At 39.1% G+C, this 23,950-nt stretch overlaps 1 protein-coding gene across 3 annotated transcripts in view; it reads left to right on the top strand.

Moving 5' to 3' along the window:
- Positions 1 to 2,369: 2,369 nt before the first annotated feature.
- SREK1 (splicing regulatory glutamic acid and lysine rich protein 1) overlaps positions 2,370 to 23,950 on the top strand; it is a 35,975-nt gene continuing 14,394 nt past the window's right edge. The window contains exons 1-8 of one of the 3 annotated variants that reach the window (XM_057405493.1): positions 13,147 to 13,911; positions 16,451 to 16,536; positions 17,702 to 17,825; positions 18,113 to 18,228; positions 19,445 to 19,609; positions 20,630 to 20,808; positions 21,325 to 21,455; positions 22,898 to 23,012. In XM_057405493.1, coding sequence (XP_057261476.1) covers positions 18,166 to 18,228; positions 19,445 to 19,609; positions 20,630 to 20,808; positions 21,325 to 21,455; positions 22,898 to 23,012 — 653 coding nt within the window. In that variant the 5' untranslated portion in view covers positions 13,147 to 13,911; positions 16,451 to 16,536; positions 17,702 to 17,825; positions 18,113 to 18,165. Of the gene's footprint in view, positions 2,686 to 10,236; positions 10,371 to 13,146; positions 13,912 to 16,450; positions 16,537 to 17,701; positions 17,826 to 18,112; positions 18,229 to 19,444; positions 19,610 to 20,629; positions 20,809 to 21,324; positions 21,456 to 22,897; positions 23,013 to 23,950 lie in introns of those variants that run through there. The other 2 variants (XM_057405491.1, XM_057405492.1) reach the window with 2 other exon arrangements.

Here is a 23,950-nt window from a genome sequence, read left to right as displayed (position 1 = left end):
CCAAATTCAGCAAAGAAATGCCCACTGAAAGGAGTACCATCCATATGGCCATACTACACGACATGGGCAGTTCCTCCTTGAACAATGTACCTATTGGTCTTTCTTCTTTGTTTGGTAAGAGTGCTGAGTGTGCCAGGTAGCAACATCACATAAGGAAGAACTGGTGATTGTGAAAAATATTATGACAAGTGGGAAAAGCAGTTTGACATGCAAGCAAATACTTTGATACAAACCTTTGAGATGAGCTGTTTTTGCTGACAGTGATGCAAACTCATTGAGATTTTTTCTGTACTCACAGAAGCTTCCTCAAAGTTTTGATAGACTATCTTACACTTGTACTTAGATTGGAAATCCTATGTGTGATCTATGTGCTGCTCAGCCAATACAAAGTATTACTTTATAAGATCTACTGGCCAGTTTCAAAAAATTTCACTTGTAGGTAACATGGAATTTCAGTTTTGTGATCTTTGGAAAGGTAATCTATTTCTGTTGTTTTTCAGAATCTAAAATGAAGAGGGAAGGATGCAGTTTAAGCAGTAAATTATAAACACAGGAGAAATTCAGCTGATTAAACAGATACGTTGTTGTAAGGACAGGCAAATGCTTCACATTCCGAGATTTGCTCTGTACTTCCAAAAACAAAAACCCACTTTTTTTTTATTTTCAGAAGGGATTGCTTACCTGCCCTCATGAACATGCATGTTGTTGATGCATGGATTTATCATCTGCCTTCACAGTGTTTGAAAACTGCTCTCCAGTGAACCCCTATGAACTGCCAAATCCCACTCAGCCTCATTTCTGGAGCAACTTTGACAGAAATGGAAAGAATTTTGACTACACAATGGCATATTTTTTTTTTCTCAGCAGCTCTGTTTTTTATTATAGGAGAGGGAGTGGCTCTCAAATACTTTTAAATTTTGAACAGTTTGGCTAAAACAGAGTCATTGTTTGCTTCTTGTATTTTAATGACAGCCTGTGCGAACCAAGGCTTTTGGCATTGGGTTTTGGGGGCTAGTTTTGTCCTGTGGCAGGGACTGGCTTTTTCTTACATTCTGTCATTGGGAAGCAGATCAAGAGCTCAGAATTTCATATGTACTTCTCAAGGCTTATCTGAAGGAGGGTAACCCAGTCAGTTCTGACATCACGGGACTTTTCCATTTGTGTATTTTAGAACTCATTTTTCTGGTACCCTGCACTGAGAGATGCAAGGAGAAAGGACAAGAATATTCCAGGCAGTAATAGCTTCTACATCTCTGCTGTCTTTGGATCAGACTTACTAGTCCATACACAGGAAATTTTCATGAAATGTTCTCACAGTCAGAACAATCATACCAGAGTTTAATTTTGCACAGTATATAACAAAAGATCTTGAAATCTCCAGTTAAGCTTCTCTAAACTTAGGCTAATTTAAAGCTATCAGGATAGCTGAAAGAAATTATTTAACTTTGATCTTAATTCTTGTACTTTTGGAATATGGAAAAAGAATATGAGTGCACTGATGCATTTTGAAGTAAGTGGTACCTGAAACACATGCATAGGCATTTTAAAATAAAACTCCAACAACTGCTTGACACTACTTAAAATTCTGTAACATTAAGCCTCAATAAAGGAAGCAGTACTGAGGCTTATCTATGGAGCTTTTGTGACAACTGACCTACTTGCTCAGCGAAGTATCACAAATTTGCAATCTTTTCAGCCCACCTAACTGAAAAAATACTTCAGTCCCTCCTCAGTTCAGGTTTGGGGTACAGAAAGTCTTAAAACCTAAAACAGTCATAACCGAAACAGTAGATCTTTCCAATGCACAGCTCTTTACCACTTAGGAAAGACCACAGTTGGATCCTTAATGGTGATCACCCACACACATAGCGCTGTCTCATTTTTCTCCAATTTAATTTTTAAAGAGAGCTTGAACTGTAACTCCAGGTAAAATCAATTTAATTGGGACAGAAGCTCAGCCAACACCGAAACCATTGGTAACTTACTCCATTATAACCGCTTCCTGATTAAATATAGTTAGGGCTTTTCCAATGGTTTATTCCCGATGGTAATTTAAACTGCCCCTCCTGGAACCCAGGGCTGCCCTGTCCCAGGGGCTCTGTACTTAGGCCCTCTGGCACTCCGGGTTTAAAGGAGAACCCTTCCTTTTGTTGCGGAACACCCGCTGTCGAGGTGCCGGGGCCCGGCCCGCCCCGCTGAGCTTACCGGCTGGCAGGTACGCGAGGGCAGACCCCAGGGGACGCGCCCGTTAACGGCCAACGGGCTCGCACGGCCCCGCGCCCCTTTCTAGGCGGGGCCAAGGCCCCTGGCCGGTCCCGCCCTGGCAACGGCAGTGCAGCCGTCACCTTGTGAGCTTCCGCCGGGCCCGCCCAGAAACTCCTCCGGGGAGCAGTGGAGTGTGCCGCTAGAGCGCCCGCGCGGCAGGGCGGTGCAGCAGGCGCCGCGTGCTCGTCTCGGTGGATAGGCCCGCCTCTCCGGCTGCGTGTGGCACCGTCGGGAGCGGAGCGGCTGTGAGGGGCCCACCATGATGAACAGCGGAGGGATTGGGGTGCCGCTGGGCTTCCCCCTGGGCCCCACGTCCGTCATCCAGGTCACGAACCTGTCCTCGGCAGTGACCAGTGAGCAGATGAGAACTCTCTTCGGCTTCCTGGGAGATATTGAGGAACTGCGCCTCTACCCCCCGGAGTAAGTGGGGCCTGTGCCGGCCTCCGGAGGGAGAGAGAGATCTGGAAAGAGGGAGAGGTCCTGAGGAGGATGGTGGGGGATGGATAAGGCAGAAGGTCCTGGGCGCCATTTTGAGTGCGGGCACCACAGCCTTCCGCGGGAGGGTGTATGTCCCACCGTTTTGTATGGCAGGAGCGGCAAGGGGACGGGAGTTTCGCCCGTACCTAAGATGGCGGCCCCGCGAGAGGGAGGGAGCAGCTGCGGCATCCGCGGAGCGGCGGGGTTTGCGTGCCGCAGCCGGTGGCCCGCGGTGAGCCGGCCTGTGTGGGGAGCCGGCACCGAGGCAAAGCCGAAAGCCTGGCCAGAAGTGTGCCCGCGCCGCTTACCGGCGCGGGTCGTTTTTTCTCTTTTTTTTTTCCTAAAAAAAAATCCTTTCTGCGGCCCACCGTTCTCTTCCGTCGACCTGAGTGGAGGGGGGCGGGCGAGAGAGCCCCAGGCCCGATCCCCGCCCCGCTGGCCCAACCGGCGTGTGCCGGTGGGACAAACCAATTCTTTTATTGTTTATGTCAATCCCCCTCCACATTCCTTCCCCCTCCCCCCCCCCCCCTCCTTTTTTTTCCTTTCCTTGGCCTGTTCGAAGGCCTCTGTTCTTAGAGAAAACGCCGCTCGAACAGAAGCCAGAATAGCTGTTCCCAGGGGGTCGGGACCTGCCCTGCTGTGAAATAGCCCTGACAAGGCGTGCAGAAAATTACAGTTAATAACGGACATTACACGTTTCTCCACACTGTAGTTGTTCTTATGTCAGCTGCGTGCGAGGGATGCACTCTGATGGGTGATTCTGAGGTTCACAAAATAACAATATTATTTCTCCAAGGAGATGATGATCAACAGAAAGGGGAGGAAACAAAGTTTGGGTTTTTTGTTTTAATACGTTTCTTGTACTAGGAGTGAGTGGCAAGCATGTTCTTTCAAAAACATCTACCTCTTAGGCAAATTAAATGGGAATAGCAGAAAGGGGAGGGAGCCATTCACAGCCAGGTAGTTCAGTTTTAATATAAGTAAGATGTTTAGCTGAACAAAATACTCATTTTAAAAACTGACTTGCAGAAAATGTTGATATTTATCAATTTTAATGTGTCACTACATTACATCTGAGTGGATTTGAATGATGACCGTTCTGAAAATTTACATATGATTTAATATGTACATATAAAGTATAAGTAATAAGAATGCATTTGTGTAAAGTTAGGCTTAAAACAGCCTTACTGAGTTTTAAACACTCCATAATAGATCTTTAGTGATTTTTCACACAGTTTCTAGGGGTTTATGCTGGTTTTATTCTACACTTGCTTCTTAATATGTTTGAGTTTTCTCCTGGATGAATATATTTTTTGTTATAGATGGTGCTGTTATTTTCCAATTAAGTTATATAACAGACTTTAAGGCAAATAGATACTTTCTTTACATGCAAATAATTCACATGCAAATAATATTTGTGCCTGCGTATAAAATTTTGCCAGTGTGCACATGTGCATCAAATATTAAAATCCAGTACCATAGTAGGCTTTGACATGGAAATGTCAAGGTTATAATTCTGTAAGCATCAGTTCTAAATTATTAATTTTTCAGAGATAAGATGCAGGTTTGTGATTACTTATTTTACTCTTGGCTTTATTTATAGTTTTTATGTATAATTTTTAGAAATATTATTTTCCTTGCCTGATGGCTATGGACATATGAACTGACTTTCAAATTGCTACCTTGGAAAAATTATTTGCAATAATGGCCTTCTTGTGGAAGAGACATGTTTCCTGTTGACCCGCTGAGAACATATTTGAACAGTATTACAATTAATAAAAAGCTTCATTGAAAGTGCACGGAAAGCAAAGGTGTCTCAAGCAAAAAGATGGTAAAATAGTTGTCTGCAATTTGTTAAAATTATTTTCTGCCACTGTTTTTTCCTTAGGTATTTAATGATCTAAGGCCTAGATTAAAAAAAAAATAAATCCAATTTTCTATTCAGTTAAAAGCGAAATTTGTTTTTTTTATATTAGAATGAAAATCAGCCAGAATATTCTGTCATCTGATCTTAGCTTTAAAATTGATTCTGTAGGACATCCAAACTTACGATGTATTCTAGGGCATTAATTTTGTTAGCTTCATGGAACAGCGGAAACTACTTTTCAGTCCAGTTTCTAGATGGAAAACATAATTCAGTAAGTGGAATTAGTGAGCTGCAGGTTTCATGGATACAGGCTACTAACTGAAAAAAATTAATATGCTTTTTTTAAATTTAATTCATTCTGAGGAATAAGAGGAGGGTGACTTAGCAGCTTTCAGTAATTTGAGAGTGTGTGTGTTACGTGAATTGAAGCTTTCACTGAGATTGGAAATCCCTTTGCTGTTCTTTGCGTAGAAATATATCGTTAAAAAAAATAAAGCCAACGATACTTGTTTCAAGAATAATGAAAGATGTAGTATTAAAATGAGTATTATCCTAACTTTTTGAATATATTAAGCAATGAGCTGAAGATGTTACATTACATTGTGTTGAAATGCAACCTGTTCTCTCTCTCTAATTCTGTAATGCAGATACTCAGCTCACACACAAAATAACTTACTTAGTTAAGCATGAGTTTTTGGATTAGAGTGAACTTGTGTTCTCTTCTGTATGCATCATTTCATAGAATCATAGAATAGTTATGGTTGGAAAGGACCTTAAGATAATCTAGTTCCAACCCCCCTGCCATGGGCAGGGACATCTCACACTAAACCATCTCGCTGAAGGCTTCATCCAACCTGACCTTGAACACTGCCAGGGATGGAGCTTTCACAGCCTCCCTGGGCAACCCATTCCAGTGCCTCACCACCTTAACAGTAAAGAATTTCTTCCTTATATCCGATCTAAACTTCCCCTGTTTAAATTTTAACCTGTTACCCCTTGTCCTATCACTACAGTCCCTAATGAAGAGTCCCTCCCCAGCATCCCTGTAGGTCCCCTTCAGATACTGCAAGACTGCTATGAGGTCTCCACGCAGCCTTCTCCAGGCTCAACAGCCCCAACTTTCTCAGCCTGTCTTCATATGGGAGGTGCTCCAGTCCCCTGATCATCCTCGTGGCCCTCCTCTGGACTTGTTCCAACAGTTCCATATCCTTTTTATGTTGAGGACACCAGAACTGCACACAATACTCAAAGTGAGGTCTCACAAGAGCAGAGTAGAGGGGCAGGATCACCTCCTTCGTCTTGCTGGTCACGCTCCTTTTGATGCAGCCCAGGATACGGTTGGCTTTCTGGGTTGCGAGCGCACGCTGCAGCCAGCTCATGTTAAGTTTCTCATCTGCCAACACCCCCAAGTCCTTCTCCTTCTCTCTTCAAACTCTTCTCTGCCCAACCTGTAGCTGTGCCTGGGATTGCTCTGACCCAGGTGTAGGACCTTGCACTTACCATGGTTAAACTTCATGAAGTTGGCATCAGCCCACCTCACAAGCGTGTCAAGGTCCCTCTGGATGGCATTCCTTCCCTCCAGCGTATCAACTGAACCACACAGCTTGGTGTCATCGGCAAACTTGCTGAGGGCTTACTCAGTCCCACTGACCATGTCAGCGACAAAGATGTCGAGCAAGACTGGTCCCAACACCGATCGCTGAGGGACGCTACTCATTATTGGACTGAGCGGGCAGGGTCGTTCCAGTCGAGGGCTGGCTTTTCTGCTGGGCAGGAAGGTGGGAGCAGCTGCTCCTCCATGCCACAGGCATGCGTGGGCATGGGTCACAGTGCTGCCACTTGCAGCCCCATGCCTGGCAATCGTGAGCTGGAGCGCATGGCATCTCAAGAGGCCCCAGGTGGGTAAGGTGGCCACATGTGCAGGTCCTGCGGTGCGCCCTGGTGGGAGCATGTGTGGCCGTGGCAGGGCCTGTCAGCACGAGCCTGCGATGCTGCCTCAAAATCCGTTGTTATGGATGATGAAAGGAGCATGACAAAGTTGTGGAACATGTGGGTAGCCACCTTGAAGATGCTGTAACATTTTGGGCACAGAATGTCAGTAGATGTGATGACCCCTTGAAATTAAGTTGTGAGCTGGCAGATGCTTGTCCCAAGGCTAATGCAGTTTTTGGCAAACCTGATTTTGGTAAGATTTATGGTGGCTTGTCTTTCTGAAGACAGAGTTGGTACAAGTGTATGTTACAGCAAGTGACCAGCAATGAAAAATGTCAGGTATTGTACATAGACTATGGAAATTCTGAGGTTCTGAATAGATCAGACATAGTGGAAATTCCACTGGACTTGCAGTGTCCGAGCATTCTGAAGAAGTACAGACTCCAGGGTCTGCAGATACCGGCTGATCAGAATGTAAACATGTTTGATGAGGGGAAGAAGTTCTTGAGCAGCCTAGGTTTTGAAAAAGAAGTAAAAACACATCACAAAGCCAAGTTCTAAGATGGTGCCATCATTGCCCAGGCGGAACATGAAAAGATAGGTATTGGAGAAGAGGTGGCCAAGGCAGGGTTTGCTCAAAGATGCACATCACCAGGGTACACTAAAGAGGCAGAAGAGAAAAAAGCAGATGTCATGCAAATGCAGAATCGGAAGATGAAGATTTCAGTTCCGCTGTGGTTAAACAGGTCTTGTCACACGATGCACAGCTCCCCAAGAGGGCATGTTGAGCAAGGACCTGCTGGCACCAGGAACTGGAATTTTCCTGGAAACTGGATGTTTGCCCCAAAGGAAAAGGTGCTAGGTTTCACCTCAGTGCCAGACACCAGCTTGGCACACATAAGACCAGATCAGAAGCTGCCTGAAGAGAAAAAAGTTCTGAGAAGGGAGAATCTGGATCTCTTGCAGAGTATAACTTGGCTCAAGAAATTATTCAGTTATGCACAAATGTGGATGAAAGAGATGAATTGATCAGCATGAGGGATGAGGTGCAGCAGAATTTTTATTCAGCAATGAATTAATTTTGGAAGTGGATCATCTGCCTCAGAGCGCTCAAGAACGTTACAGACTGTCTGCTTCTCTGGAGATGTATGATCAAGGTTCTGAAGCAGGTGACTCTGAGAAGGTATTTGAAGAGTTCTTTAAGTGGAAGAGTATTAAAACAGAAATTAATTTGTGTCAAATGATACAGCTCTCTGAGTTCTTGCTGACTGGACTGGTTCATGTATAGAGGAAAAGGGTATTCATGTTAAAGAATTTATTGTAGATTTGTAATCCTGTTGTCTTTGCTGGGTATGTTTATTTCTAATTGATGTTAATTTCCAGTTCTGTTGATAATGGGCTTTGTACAAAGACTTTTTTTTAAAGCCTTATCTGCAGCAGTCTTCTGATGTTAATATTTTTTTTAGCATACTTTCCACGTAACTTTTGTGATTGAAATCCAGGAAATGCAGGGGGAGAAATACTATATAAAAAATTCACTTGTCAGAGGTGCCTCTATAGATGTTGAAATTTGTAAGGATTATTCTTTGAGCGTGGAACTGCCTGGAACAGAATTATGGTTTTAAGCAAGTAATGACAAAAAAAAAAACACCACCCCCCCCCCCCCCCCCCCAAGTTAAAAATCCCTCCAACTAACACCACAAAACAAATAAATAATTAACACCCCCCCCCCCCTAGAAAACCTCAACCAATAAACAAAAAAATACTGCAACCAACCAAACCCAAACAAAGCCTAGGATGTATTTCAGGTCTCAACAATCTGGACAACAGAATTTTCAGTGGAGCCTTGAGCCAAACCCTAAGCAACAACAGCAGTATCAAAACTCCCTGTCCTCCCACACATCCCCCTTCCACACTCCCGTTAACAAAACCAACCAAACACCCTGTGGCCATATAAAGAAGTATCTTTGCAGTGAGGGAAGTCTGGCTCTTAAGAATATGTAAGATCAAAAGTTGTACGCAGACATCTTTGCTGAGAAAGTCATAGCTTGCTGCCACTTTTGCTGTGGAAACTCTCAGAAGCCATTCTAGACAATTATTTCTTTCCTGAATGTGGAAACTTGAAACTGAAAATACTGGCCACTACAAGGAAAATGAGCGGGCAGAAGAAATGTAACAATAGAATCATAGAATAGTTAGGGTTGGAAAGGACCTTAAGATCATCTAGTTCCAGCCCCCCTGCTATGGGCAGGGACACCTCACACTAAACAGTATGACACAAGGCTCTGTCCAAGTTGGCCTTGAACACCGCCAGGGATGGAGCATTCACAACCTCCCAGGGCAACCCATTCCAGTGCTCACCACCCTCACAGTAAAGAACTTCTTCCTTATATCCAATCTAAACTTCCCCTGTTTAAGTTTTAACCTGTTACTCCTTGTCCTGTCACTACAGTCCCTAGTGAAGAGTCCCTCCCCAGCATCATTATAGGTCCCCTTCAGATACTGGAATGCTTAGCTACGCATTTTAGCTCTGATATGCTTTTCAATATGCTCTACAATAGTAGTATAACTACAGAAAAAAAAACCCTGAAGTAGTTTAAATGTCACCTATACTTGCAGTGTGTTTTAAATTGTGTAAGGTTGACTTGTAGATATATGTATCTCCTATTCCCTGTTTATTTTTGCTTCCTCAGTGTGTCTGTTTTCACAGAATTTTCCATCATAAAATGTTTCTGCATGCCATGCAGAAGTTGGCTTGCTCTGTAGGTACTTCGGTGTTAACTTCCTGGTAAATAGAAACATACCAGTCTGTCTATCTCAGACTAAGTTCTTGCTTCATTTATGCAATTAATATGATAAAATAATGTGTCTAAAAATTCTGAGCTTGTACTTAAATACTAAAATCTAATTAATTCCATACAACAGCTTCGGGAGTACCTGCTTGAAACTTGAGGGACTACAGGATGGGTTGGACTAAACTTGAACTGCTTCTTGTACTTCCAGAAAGTTGCTAAGTGTTTCTGTTTCTATTGAGGGATGGTTAGGTGAACAATTTTCTACAACTTATTTTCCATGAGTTACTGCTTTGCTAGAAGACAGATAGATGGTCTTTTCAAATCAAAACTGCTGATATTCCAGCCATACCTTATTTATTGCATTTTCTCTTTGGAGATTTCACTGGACTTCATATGAAGAAATAAGCTGCATAGGTAAAGGTTACAAGCCTTGAGAAGGGAGTACATGTTTTAAGGCAGACTTCTTTGGTTTTGATCAAAATGACAGTGCTTATGTCTTTGACATCTCTGATAGTAAAGCAGATCAGAATTTTTTTTCCAGCCGCATAGTGACCTTCTCTTCACTACGCTATGCCAGACTAAGGTAGATGCTAAGCAAGAATTTGTAGTAATGTTGAACACGCTGCTCAGTGTTGTTTAGCAAGATTATGAAAGCAAATTAGCCTTGTTAGTTTGGGATTTTGGCTTTTCTGTAATTTTGCATTAAGAAGGAGGAGGTGCTATGCTATGCTTTTGTCAATGACATAGTAAAGTAAGCAAATCAGTAGATTTCTATACTCTTGCCTTTTAGCTAGCTATTCCAGGAGCTCTAAAACCTGTTTTTCGTTAAGGAGTAATAGTTAAAAATACAAACATAGAATTATTGAATGTGACTAATTTTTTTTTCTTTTTATCTTGCAGCAACGCACCTCTTGCTTTTTCCTCCAAAGTATGTTATATTAAGTTTCGTGAAGCATCGAGTGTTGGTGTGGCCCAGCATCTAACTAACACGGTTTTTATTGACAGAGCTTTGATAGTTGTGCCCTGCGCAGAAGGTTGGTATTTTAGACGTTTTCTGAAATGTTGTTCTTTGTCAAGTCTGCTAGTTGTGTTAAGCTTTCCATGTAAGGAAGTGGTGCTCTATTGGTGTTTTATTTAATTGCTTTTTGAAAAAAAGTCTTGAAACAAAATCTAAAATGGAACAGAGAGATGGAATTATATAGATTCAATTGCAATTTGGTATTAAAAAAGGTAGTTAAGTTAGGATAATTCAATTTATTACGTATTTTGAGGGAAAAGAAGATAAATAATTTGCTTCAGTATGGTTTGTGTTGGCAAGCTTATTCTCACACAGAGTTCTCACTGAAGTCAATGGAGCACTGAGAAGATTAGGCAATTTCCTGGCACCAGTAAATTGCAGTTTGGATTTTAATGGATCACCTTTGATGTGGTGTTTTGTTGTTGGTTTGGGGGGGGGTGTGTGTGTGTGTGTGTTTGTTTTTTTGTTTGTTTAGTTTTGTTGGTTTGTTTTGTTGTGGTGTGTTTTTTTTTGTTTTTTAATTTGTTTGCTTGTTTCTGAGATCCTAATTACTTTTCATTTTTTTAGACTGAATTCTGATTTTGTTTTGTAGACATGTAATATATGCATTTAGCCATTTTAGATTCCTCTAATTTAAAATACTTAGTATTCATATTGACAATTACTGTTTGAGTATAAATGTTTACCTGCTCTTTCAATTAAAAAAGAATCGATTTTCCTATCTTGTTATTGTAGAAAATATTTGTGAGCCACAAAAAGGTTTTCTTATGTATGCTGGTACTCCTTTTTTAGTTTTAGCTCTCTCTTAAAAAATGCAGTCATCTGTACAGAATGCTTCTACCATAAAATGTTTTTAAAACTCAAAATAAAATGCTTGGTGAATACTAGATTTACGAGTATTCCTTTAACTAGCTTTGAGGTCATATTTTTACAGGTATGTTGAATGCAAGGTAATTTGTATTGTTTGTATAATGTCCCAGATAAGAATACAGTTATATGAAGCATGGTCCTATGGGAGGCATGTTGCTGGAGTTAGGCAGGGCGCCATTGACTTCATTGGGATCATTGTGGAACTGAGCACCCTCTGTTTGGTTCTGGACTTTTTGACTCTTCAGAGTAGAACATTCCAGCTGGTGGAGTGAACCTGACTTCACTTTGAACATGGTAGCTGTTTTGCCATGAGCAGCAATATTAAGAATGATTGAACCATAAACCATTTCTGGACCATGGAAGTCCAGAAATACCTTCTATGAACGTAACTTTTCTAACTGAAGGAGTCAGGGTTTGGTTCAATAAATACTGTTGACTTCTTGGAGTTTGTTAACAGTGGTCCCAGAGTACCATTTTTTGGCATGCTTGCCATGTCATCTGGATAGCATGAGATATGATGTTGCTGTTGTAATGGTCTGGGATGTTTCTAGCAAACTCTGACAAGTTTACAAGTAGACTGTCTTAAATACTTTCAGTAAAGGCTATATTAACCTGCAATATACTGTCTGTTCTGGTAGTCTTCTTAATAAGGACATATGGCATGTATATTTGTCTTTGTGAAGCTTAGATTTTTTAGTTGCTTTCGTATCTTGTTTTCGGGGGCTTTTTGGTTTTATTTTTTGGATTTTTTCTTCAACCACAAAGAGAATATTGCTGTATCCACTTGAAGCTCTGTAGAGGCTAATGTGGAACTAGAGTCATTATTATTAAAAAATTTCCCCTAAATAATAGACTACAAATTATTCAGGATCTTAGTTTTACATTTCATTGAAAAGACCTTAACACTGGTTCAGTACTGCCAGAGAGGGATGATTGCCACCTAATGAATGAACAACGCTTCCTGGTGGTTTTCTTGTGATGACATCACTGCCTGATGTGATATGGCAACAGGCAGGTAAAGCTATGTTTTCCTGTGTCTCTTGATAGTAGACAATGAATGGCAAGAGAATAAAATCAATGTTCTGGCTAATCTTGTTCCAGCCCCATTTTTAACTGACATATTGGGCATTCCTGAGAAAATGTATTATAGAATAATTGACGCTGTTCAAAATGATTCTGGACCCCATAGAGATGTATGCATAATTAGGTAAACAAGTGATTGAGTTGAGAGGTCAATTTTTTTTAATGTCAAAGTGGTGTTTCCATGTAACTTTATAACAGAATCACTAATTTTAAAGATGGGAATTTATATAAATTCACATAACTTTCTGCGGAATATATTGTGTGGAGTAAGTATGGCTTTGGAGAGCACAAAGTAAGATTTTCGACTGACTATGTATTATGTGATGAGTAATAGCCAGTGGAGTGCATCATGGGCTTTGAAAGTAGTGATGGTTATATTCTGCCAGGAGTTAAAATTATATCCTTGGCCAGTGGTGCCAGTAATAAAACATTTCATGTGCCAGATTGAGCATAGGAAAGAGGTAAAAGGGAGCTCTGAAAACCTGGTTTTAAAACTCAAAATCTGAAATTTGAAGTGTATTTAAACAGTGGTAAATTGAGGGAGTATGAGGAGGTAATCACTATACAATGAAAACACAATGTTAATTTTGTGATGTTTAATAAACAATTTGACAAAAATGCAATTGTAACATTAAGCTATCAGAATATGACTTATGTATGTGTGAATGGGTAGGTTTTTCTTTAAACATTATTCTTTGAGAACACAAAGGTTGAAAGATAAAGATACCACCCTAATCATTCTAAATTTTATGTCCACATTATCTGGTAGATGGATTTTGACTATTAATTTGGTTTTATATGTTTTCTCTGTGTGATATTTGTGCATTATTAGATGACTAGACTGGCCAAGGCAGACCTGTTACACTTGCCTGAGTTAGGCATTGTTTGCCATGCCACTAAACCTGCCGCCAAGTGAAACCTTCATGGGGGAAATGAGATCGAAGTCTGGCCTGCTGAAGATGGACGCCCTGTCTCTGTTTTTATTTTATTTTGATTTCTTTCCTTTGTTTCTTTTTATTTTGATTTTGTCCCTTTTTTTTCCTTCTTTTGTTTTGTTTTGTTCTGTTCTGTTAAATCTCTTTCCCTTGTACTTGTGAACTGGTACTTCAGTTCTGTAAAAATGGTGTTTTGTAAAGGGTTCACAGTGTTTCATTTTGAAGTTGACCTGAAGCTGCTTATGAATGGTGGATGGTATACACAGAATTTAGAGCATGATTTATGTTGTGAATTACAGGTAAATTTGATTTTGAATACGTTTAAGCATCTAAATTCAACAGATAAACACATTGTGTCAGGATCCAGGAACAGCGAAAAACCATTTTAAAATTCATTCTCTCATATATTGTACTTCATGAGTTTATCTTGGAAAAGAGTAGTTAAAACTCATACTTCGTGGAGAAATTAACTTTACGAAGTAGAGTCATGATCTTCCTCTGCTGTTTTTCCCCTTAGCAGAGTAGTTTTAGGTTGCGCAGTCTGTTTAGAAGAAGGCTTACTGTTTATGACTAATATGAACAGTTTAATTAGTTCTGAAATTGAACTTTCATGAATATTGAATGCTGTGAAATACTAGTTTGCTTCTGATGAAACCTTGCTCCAGTGAGGTCAGTGGCAGTAAGATTTCATCCTTCTGTTTTTGTAATTTTCAGAAAAAAACTGTTTACCACTCATAAGTACAAATGCAGCCTGAAGTTTTGGTTGGAATGTGTTATGTGAGGCACATTGTCTTTCAACACTGTTATTTGTGGGGAGATTGAATCAGTTCTCCGTGTGTGTATGTATGTGTATATTGCACTTTGACATGCTACAGTGGTGGTGATTTCAAGAAGAGTTTTTTTTTTAAAAAGAAAGATAGCAAAAAGTGTCTTCTTGGTCATCTCACAATGTGACAAACCCTGGCAGTTCATGCTGGAGTGATTGAGAAAGTTCTTGTCTGTAAATGATGTTCTTGTAAAATGGAAGTGGTGGACCAGGTGGTGTGTCTAGTCCTCAGGCATGGCTCTTCCCACCCTGCTGCATTGGAATTGGTTGGTTTCACTCTGGTAATGCGGCAGGCTGTGCAGTGCAGCTGGAAAGAGCTTTGTTTAGTGATCTGTGTTGGATTTAGCCGTGGCAGTTGAGGTAATTGCCAGTACGTGTAATCTCTTTAATCACTGCTGCTAAATCTGATAAGGGTCATGAACTGGATCACACAGAAATTATTTGTAAGTCTGCAGTTTTCACTGATTAAAAATAGCAGGAAAATATCAATTTCTTTAATTACATTTAGAGTAGATTTGAACTGTAAGTATTTTTAAAACAAACTTATTTTAGAAGCAGTTTGGGGAGGGAGGGCGGAACTAGCCATGTAGTTTCAGTACAAAGAGTAGGAAATTAATTTCTTCTGAGCACTTGGAAGGGAATAAAAATACTGTGATTAGTACTTGCCTAACACAGATACTTCAGTATTTAGCAAAATTGATTGCAGCATGAGCAAGGATGACTAGGGCTCTTGAGCACTTTGATACAAAAAAGTAACAATCATAACTAATATTTAGGACAGCTGTACATTTCCTAGGAAGCATAAGGTGTCTCTAGGCAATGCAGAGCTAATTTATATCTGCTTCCAGATTTCTATGCAAATGAAGAATCAAGAAATAAATTATCATAGAAACTATATTTCCTAAACACAAGAACTTCCAGGAAACCGTTTTAAGGATGTATAGGTGTGGCATATTTATTTTTTCTGTTTCCCTTATTAGAAAATAAATATCTTTACCTCATTTTCATTCAGCTTTTAAATACTGTGAGTTTAAAAACAAAACAGTTATTCTTAAAGTAAAATGACTTAATTTGCTATGTCATAACCCACGTTTTGTTGTATCTTTGTGGACTTGTATTCCTTTATTATAAGTAAATTCATGGAGATAAAACTCCGGAATTTAAACGCTGTAAAAAGTGAGGTTATTTGGCCTCACATACTAATTTGTTATGGGTTTGTTTTGTTGTTGTTTTTTTTTAACTGTGTAGAGAACAGGGAAGTATATTTGCAAGATATTTCAGGTTTCCTCCCCCCCCCCCCACCCCCCCCAAGACTGAGTTTAATTTCTACAGAATTTTTTAACAGTTTGACATGGTCTTCACATGAAGGCAATATCTTTGAATATTCAGGCAAATTTTCAGGGTTCTGTCTGTCAACACAGATGCTTTATCATTCTTGAATTAATACACAAATCCTTTTTTTGTGGCATGGAACTGACCACCTAGATTTTGGTACATTATGAAGGGCCAAAGTATTCTGGAAATAATGCTGCTAACTTCAGGTACACATGTTGTTAGATCTTTGAACTGCTGTAATGGTGCACTTAGCCAAAAGTTGTTACTTGAGCAACATGAGTAATGCCAATTACCTCTGTAAGATGAACAATATACTTACAGCTTAGGCTTGTATTTAAGTAGCTGTCTGAACTTGGCTCATTGTCTGTTATGTGCCTAACTCAGTTCCTACTTAAAAGGGCTGAATGCCTAAACATGTCTTAAATTTATCTGATTAAGTATATATTGAATTGGCTGTATGTAAGCACATACTTAAATTAGGCATATACTTATGTACATTATTGGACAAGGATCTAAATTAGAATGCAGACACACCACTTCAGGAGCCATTTCCACCATTGGATTTACTTGATCCATGTCTGTTGATCCTGTAGAAACCTGCATGAGTATCCAGTGAATTGCAAGATGCTAGTTGTTCAGGATAAGGTCTGGTTCATTTATCATTTGAAAGTGCTTAAATACTAAGATTTTTAGAAGAACTAGTATGTAATTCTATGCCTAATTTGCATGCACAGCTGCTGGAACTATATTTGAAAGCCTGTTAGTGAGCTACATAATAGGCAGGATGTACCGTGAAGTACCTGATACTCATGCGCAGTTAGGCAGATCATGTACACCTCTTGTTGCATGTCTGACTTCAAAATGGGATCTATAAAGAGTGCTGAACATTGTGATGATGACTCAGATTCATGCATGGGTTTTGTTTTGTTTTGTTTTTTTTGTTTGTGTTTTTTTTTTTTTTTTTGGATTTTTTTAAGCCCTGGAAATCGTTATTGCACAGTTAATTATTAACTGCTAATAATTTTCCTATTTTTCTCCTTTTGATAGCAAAATCAAGTGGTTTGTTACATGTTAAGGAGCAAGGTGCCTCAAAATTTAACATAAATGTAAATAGGAAGCATGAGAAAAAATGGGTACTGTTTTTAATTTTCTATTCCACCCATGCTACATACACATTAAGTTTCATTTAGATTTGTTTTGTCTTTTGGTGACACTCAACTGTAACCCAGTCCTTGTTGCAGATCTGTAGAACAGGTTTCCTTACTTTAATTTTTTTAAAAGTAGATGTTTCCTGTGGAGTCTGTAGGAACTTTTATGGCTAAAGAAGCACAGTATTTTGAAACTTACCTTGTATTTTGCTTTTTTGATAAGAATATTTATATACTAATTTTTAAACCCTGAAGGTGGGGGTTTTACAGTTTAAGTATACACAGTTTGAACCAAAGCAGTAAAAGCCACTGATGCAGTATTTGTATATACCTTGACTTTTAAAACAGTGTTTAAATAAAAGCATTTACTTTAATAAAGTGCATACTGAAGGGCTTAGTTGGATAGCATATATACAATTATGCCAGTAATTTTGAATAGATCATAGGTATCTAGTATAATCAGAACTTTTCTGTAGTTTTACAGTTTAGTGTTTGATGTTTGTGCCAGTTTAAATCCCTTTGCATTTCAAATTTAATATGTACATATAATTGTAGTTATAATTGTTTAACTATTAAACCTTAATTTTTGAAGATTTGGGGTCATTTAGCAGTCTAATTGTGGCCAATGTTGAATGAAACTTCCGTTTAATTCAGATTAGCTATTACTTAAACTTCTAGCATGACAGGGGCAGTATAACCTGGATGAAATAATGGAAAATTAATATTTGGGGAAAATATAGCTTGCTTACCTGATCAGTTGCAATTTTTTTCAATCTTAATAAATTTAAATCTTATTTATCAGAGTTTCGGGTAAACTGAGGTGAACTAGAATGTGAGACAGTACCAGCTGAGTTTTTTCTGCCCTCCCCTCTTCCACCTCTGACTTCACTTGTAATGTGTGTTGAGTGGAGTCACAGTAGTTTAGTAGTATTTTTTAATTGTTATTTTATTTTTACATCCAAAGTAGGTATCACCAGAGGAATTAAAAAAATAAAAGCTCAGACAACAAAAACAAACACAAATTTCAGTTAGCACATACTTTGTTTTTTCTTTTCTTTTTGTTTTACTGGTTTGGTTATTTGCCATTTCTGGGGATTAAACTTTAAAAAATGTTCTTCTTTTCTGTATCTGATGTTCTGTGTGCTATTAGTGATGCAGCCAACACGAACGGTTGTCATGTGTAAAACAACTTTCGATCACCGCGAAAACACCGCCCTGGGAAAGCGTCCATGCTTGATATCGTTTGGTTCATGAACATTAAGTTTCCAGTACAGGTGACCCATAGCTCAAAGTGTTAAATAATTGTATACATTATTCAGTTTTAAAAATAATCATTAATGAGACTGCTAGTCTTTGAAGTTTTGCTCACTTTTGTTTTTCCTAGTAGAGGCAGGGTAAAAGGAAAAACTTAAGTTCTTATTTGTTTCTTTGTAAGGATCTGGTAGATAGATTCATTGTTATTTATTACATATTTAAATACAAGGGTAGTTGTAAAATCATAGAAAGAGTAACATCTGTGTAGTGTTCCAACTCTGTGTAATGCTTTCATTTGCTTCTTCAGGTAAAATCCCAGATGAAGCCAAAGCCCTTTCCTTGTTGGCACCTGCTCCTACTATGACAAGTCTGATGCCTGGTGCAGGGTTGCTTCCTATACCTACACCAACTCCTTTGACTACAGTAAGCAAAATTCAGCTGCTGTTTGATTTCTGGTTTCCTTTGTACTCAGTAGCCTTTTCGGTGTTTAGAGAGCAAGAACTATTTGGTCCATGGATCCCTTGTTGTGTCATTTTTAATTTTTGTCTTTCCCTAGACCCATTAATTTGGTTCAATGGCAGTGCTTTCCACTTCCTAAAAATTTGTTAAAGCGTAGTTACATTGACACAGTATTAAAATGCTGCATTAGGGTGCTTTAATTGTTATCTGTACAACAGGGCTTTTGACTCTTTTGCCTCACCATGTTTTCAATACAAAGAGCATAGGAGCTACCTGGTGCTACTTCTGTTTAGTTCCATTTTGCCTCTGTAAGTCTTTCTTGATAACAGCAGGCTTCTGTGACCTATTCAGGGGAAAAATCAAGTTAAAATAGAGTAGTTTTCTCTTTTGTTGCATTAAAAAAAAAAATAAAATAAAATTGGTGCCTAGTTGAGAATTTCTCATATTTATTAGAAAATTTGTTTGCTGGAAAGGCAGTTGATTTTTGAGTGGAGAAAATAAAATTCAAACCAGGAGCTCAGCAGACCAGTTTAGTAGTGATTTTTAAGTGAAAGAGAACTGTATTGTCCTTGTTCTCTAGGAAGTGACTGTGTTTGTAGGAAAAGAATTTAGGCTTAATATCCTTCAGATTTCAACTGTAATTTATTTTGCCTTTCATGATATGTTGGTTGAAAAAATACCTTTATTTGTTCCTTTGATGGACTGATAACCTATTACTGAACAAATTGTCCTAGGCACTGCAGATTGCCTATTTCCTGTGCTGAACAAGGGCTCAGCAGTTCCTTACCTACTTTTATATTTGTTGTGGGGGAAAAAAAAAAAAAAAGTAAAAAAAAAAATATGAGCAGTGTCTGGAGGTGTCTCAATCAAATTGATGGACTGTTAGAAATTCAAGCCCATTTGTTTTCTGATTGATGCAGTACATTGCTGGCCAGACCTCTTTAATAAGATGTTAACTAATAGTGCACAGAAAATTGTAACTTTAGGAAATTATTTATGCATTGATTTTTATTCTTTAAAAAAAGTGCTCAGCTGGGACCTTAAAGTATTGCCTGTATTCATTAGATTTATTTTTACAGAAATGCACAAGACAAGCATGTGTTACAAACAAGTGTTAATAAGTGAAGTATCTTCCACCAGTGCTTGGTTGCAAAGCATATTCAATTTTTGTGTTTTCCAGCTTGGTGTTTCACTTGGCACTTTGGGGGCTATACCAGCAGCAGCATTGGACCCTAACATTACGGCTCTGGGAGAAATACCACAGCCACCAATTATGGGGAATGTGGATCCATCCAAAATTGATGAAATCAGGAGAACAGTCTATGTTGGAAACTTGAATTCACAGGTAGCTGTTTTTTGTGTAATGGAAATAATAATGGAAAGTGCAGAATTGCAATTTATGAATTCTAATCTTACATGTTAAAAAAAAGAGTTTTTGTTGATAACATTAAGAATTAAAAAATAATACTTTTTTTGGTTACTAGTGGTATTTTGAATTTTGAATGCTCCTGTGCCAATCAGATCAGATCAAACTGTGGAGCATTCTGGCAGGACATGAAAGAAATCACTCTGTAGCTGAGTTGCAAAAGCATACTTACAATTTTGTGTGTTGATCAAATGTACAGGTGGGTTGTGTTAGCTGAGCAGTGCCTCTGAAGTCATGAGATCAACACTGTGCAATGGCTCAGCTATAGCAAGGTGGAATGGTGTGTCCTACTGGAAGTTGATAAATTAGCGTAAATACTGTTTAGCATAATTAGCATAAATACTATGCTAATACTAGTTTCTATAACATGAAAGTTAGGTCTGTCAGAAACTTGGTGGTTGGTTTTTGTTTTTTTATTTAGCAGTTGATTGAATTAATTGAAAAACAATTGGCTTTTGACTGATGGCAGTGTATTCTATTTGGAGTTTTTTTTGACTGCTAAATTAGCTACTAGAGTGTGGAAGTACTACTGATTGGAATAAAATAAGCTGGAAGCTAGTAGGAAAGCATATAAAAGCTAAGTCTTGTGATATTGTTTGGACTTTTTTTTTAATTGATCAAAATTCACAATCAATATCTTGGACACAAGTGTGTAAGGAAGTTCCTTATCAGTTATTTCAGATCATTTGCCTGAAAAGCACACAACCCTCTGCAAATGCTTTTTAAACCTAGATGTAGGACTTCAGAGCTTGTGGTTGCACTATTTTGACTTGTAGTATATTCTTTAGATTAATGGAAGAAAAATACCAAATTCATGTTACCTGCATAGTGATAGTGAGATATCTTTCCAAAATCTGTAGCTCTTAGATGGCCTGATATACTGGATAAGTGGTTTTCATTGTATATTTCACTTCAGCTGAGCTCTTTGACTCTTTCTAGACTACAACAGCAGATCAGCTGCTTGAATTCTTTAAGCAAGTTGGAGAAGTCAAATTTGTGAGAATGGCAGGTGATGAGACACAACCAACAAGATTTGCTTTTGTGGAGTTTGCAGACCAAAATTCTGTACCTCGAGCGCTTGCCTTTAATGGAGTTATGTTTGGAGACAGGCCACTGAAGTAAGAAATTAATTATCTGTATGACTGTTGAATGGGAGATTTCTTTCTTTGCTTCTACATTTATGATTTTGATGTACAGGAAACTGCTGTCATGAATATTTTTTTCAATATAAGGACCTATTAGCAAAATGGAACATTTTTATAAACTCCAATTTCAAAGTTTCTCTCAGAAGAATATAAATGGCATAAGTCTTTAGTACTAATTAAGATTTCTGTATGATGTGTATGTAATTCGTAGGCCTTAACATAGAGATTTGATCTGAAATAGAGAAATAGATTCCTAGACTTCAAGTAGAAAATACCTTAACGCAGAAATATTGTTCTACATTTATTTAAACATGGTAAGATTTGAAAGCAATAAAAGTCATTTCTGATTCTTAGACAAGCTTGAGGACACATATGTATTTTTTATGAACTTTGAAGTTTTTAATTGTACTTGGAAGTTGAGGTGTTTTCTTAGTTGTTTTTTCATTTTCAAGTGTTTGAGATTTAAAGGTTTTACTTTTCCTAATTTAGAATAAATCACTCCAATAATGCAATAGTGAAGCCTCCTGAAATGACACCACAAGCTGCTGCCAAGGAACTGGAAGAAGTGATGAAGAGAGTCAGGGAAGCCCAGTCTTTTATATCTGCTGCTATTGAGCCAGGTAGATATATTATGCTCCTTACCTAGCAGACACATTTTGTGTGTACCTTGGCAAGTGCTTTAAGAGCATTTTCGAACATGGGGAAAAAGGTACTTGAAGGTGAACAATTAAGTGTTGGCAGAAATTAAAAATAATCAAAATTGTGTTAGTGCAACAAAGCAGTGGAATGAAGCTGTTTCATTGTGTCTTATTTTCAGATACATGCTCACTGAATGTTTTAAAAAATTCAGAGTTAATTCTAAATTAATAAGTAATGTTTCTTTTTAAGTTCAAAGTGCTTACAAACTTGGAAAATATTTTACATTTTGTTTTGTACTCCTCTGACATCTTTTAAGAACATAGCTTCATGGTCAGAGGGAGCTAGCAGGGTTCTGAAAGCAGAGACATTATGCTTTCCTTGTCTGCAGCAAGTTTATTTTGTCCCCGTGCTATGCTCTTTTGTGCTGGCTCAAGACTCTGTGCATCCTCATAGCAAATGACATCAGAGTAGGAATCTGGGGTAGAACTTAACATATTGTAAAGGACATTTTTCATCCAGATTGGTTTCTTAATCCCTGTTAATACTGAGATGCCAGGTCAGGAGGAAGGCATTAGTGGGTTGAGGTTAGACATTTCATTGCTGATTTATGCTGATGTAAACTGATTGCAAAGCCACAGCATAAAAAAATTCTCAATTGTTAAACTTGCAGTTGAAATTGTCCTTTTTCATTAGCGATATTTTGCCATTCTTCTTGCCAACAAACCCAGACATTGTCTTAACGTAAGTTAGATACTCTGGAGTCTTGAGGTATTTTTTTTTTGGGGGGGGGGGGGGAGGTATGGTTGAGTATTATGGTGTTTTTTTTAGGGTTGGAAGAAAAGTGACTCTAATGTTTCCTCAGTGTCAAGCAGATGAATAACAGTCTTTTAGAGTATTAGCCAAAATCTGGGGAGGTCACAGTAAAGGTTTCTATTGACTTCCTCCTGCCTTTTGGATCAGACATTTCACTCTGTTCTCTCCATTTCTTCAAAACAGTGTTTGAGGAATAAAACTTCAATATTTATTATACAGAGGTTGAAAAATCAAAAAAAAAAGTACAGGAAGTGCTAATTACTGTTTACATTTTATGCTTGTTTTCAAAATTGTGTCCTCTAAATTCTTCTCAGGTTATTTTTAAAAACGTGTTGTGATCTTGTGCATTGTGGCAGCAACATAAATCCCATTCCTATAGAACTAGCTGTTTATAATTATCTGGTTTATGTGTACTGCTGCAGGATGGCTGCACTCAACGAGTATATGCAATGACTTTCTTGGATGTTTCTGAAGGATATTTGCAAAGAAGGAAGATGTGCAAAGAGTAGGCCCCTTGCACTATATGTGGTACATTCCACTTGTGCCAGATTGTTAACTGGGATCTTTAAATGTTCTGAGCTTACACTGCAAAGTGGTTTTTTCCTCTCAGAGTCTGGAAAGAGCAGTGAAAGAAAAGGCGGCCGATCTCGTTCCCATTCTCGTTCAGAGTCCAGGTCTAGCTCAAAATCCCGATCTAGGAGGAAAAGATCACACTCAAAACACAGGTAGGTGTGGGTTTTATTTTGCACTAAGAGATTTGAAAAGTCATGGCAGTCGGGTGAAGTTCCCGATGACTGGAAAAAGGGAAATATAACCCCCATTTTCAAGAAGAGGAAAATGGATGACCCAGGGAACTACAGAGCAGTCAGTCTCACCTCTGGGCCTGGCAAAATCTTGGAGCACATTCTCCTGGAAGGCATGCTAAGGTGTATAAAAAAACAACAAGGTGGTTGGTGACAGCCAGCATGGCTTCACTAAGGGGAAATCCTGCCTGACCAATTTGGTGGCTTTCTGTGATGGGGCTGTGGGATTGTGGGACAGGGGTAGAGCAGTTGATGTCATCTACCTGGACTTGTGCAAAGCGTTCAACGCTGTCCCACATGACATCCTTGTCTCTAACTTGGAGAGACATCAATTTGATAGGTGGACCACTTGGTGGATAAAGAACTGGCTGGATGGCCTCACACAAAGAGTTGTGGTCAATGGCTCAGTGTCCAGCTGGAGACCAGTAACGAGAGGTGTCCCTCAGGGATTGGTGTTGGGACCGGTCTTGTTTGACTTCTTTGTTGCTGACATGGACAGTGGGATTGAGTGCGCCCTCAGCAAGTTTGCTGATGACTCCAAGCTGTGTGGTTCGGTTGATACGCTGGAGGGAGGGAATGCCATCCAGAGGGACCTTGACACGCTTGTGAGGTGGGCTGATGCCAACCTTATGGAGTTTAACCATGTCAAGTGCAAGGTCCTACACCTGGGTCAGAGCAATCCCAGGCACAGCTACAGGTTGGGTGAAGAAGAGATTCAGAGCAACCGTGCGGAGAAGGACTTGGGGGTGTTGGTCGATGAGAAACTTAACATGACCTGGCTGCAGTGTGCGCTCACAACCCAGAAAGCCAACTGTGTCCTGGGCTGCATCAAAAGGAGCGTGACAGCAGGTTGAAGGAGG

The sequence above is a fragment of the Pezoporus wallicus genome, unplaced genomic scaffold, assembly GCF_028554395.1.
Source record: "Pezoporus wallicus isolate ANWC-B61680 ecotype Strahan unplaced genomic scaffold, APGP_CSIRO_Pwel_v1 scaffold_2696, whole genome shotgun sequence".
Lineage (NCBI taxonomy): Eukaryota > Metazoa > Chordata > Aves > Psittaciformes > Psittacidae > Pezoporus > Pezoporus wallicus.
The sequence above is the reverse complement of the archived record's forward strand: the minus strand, read 5'-3'. Positions and strand labels throughout refer to the sequence as shown.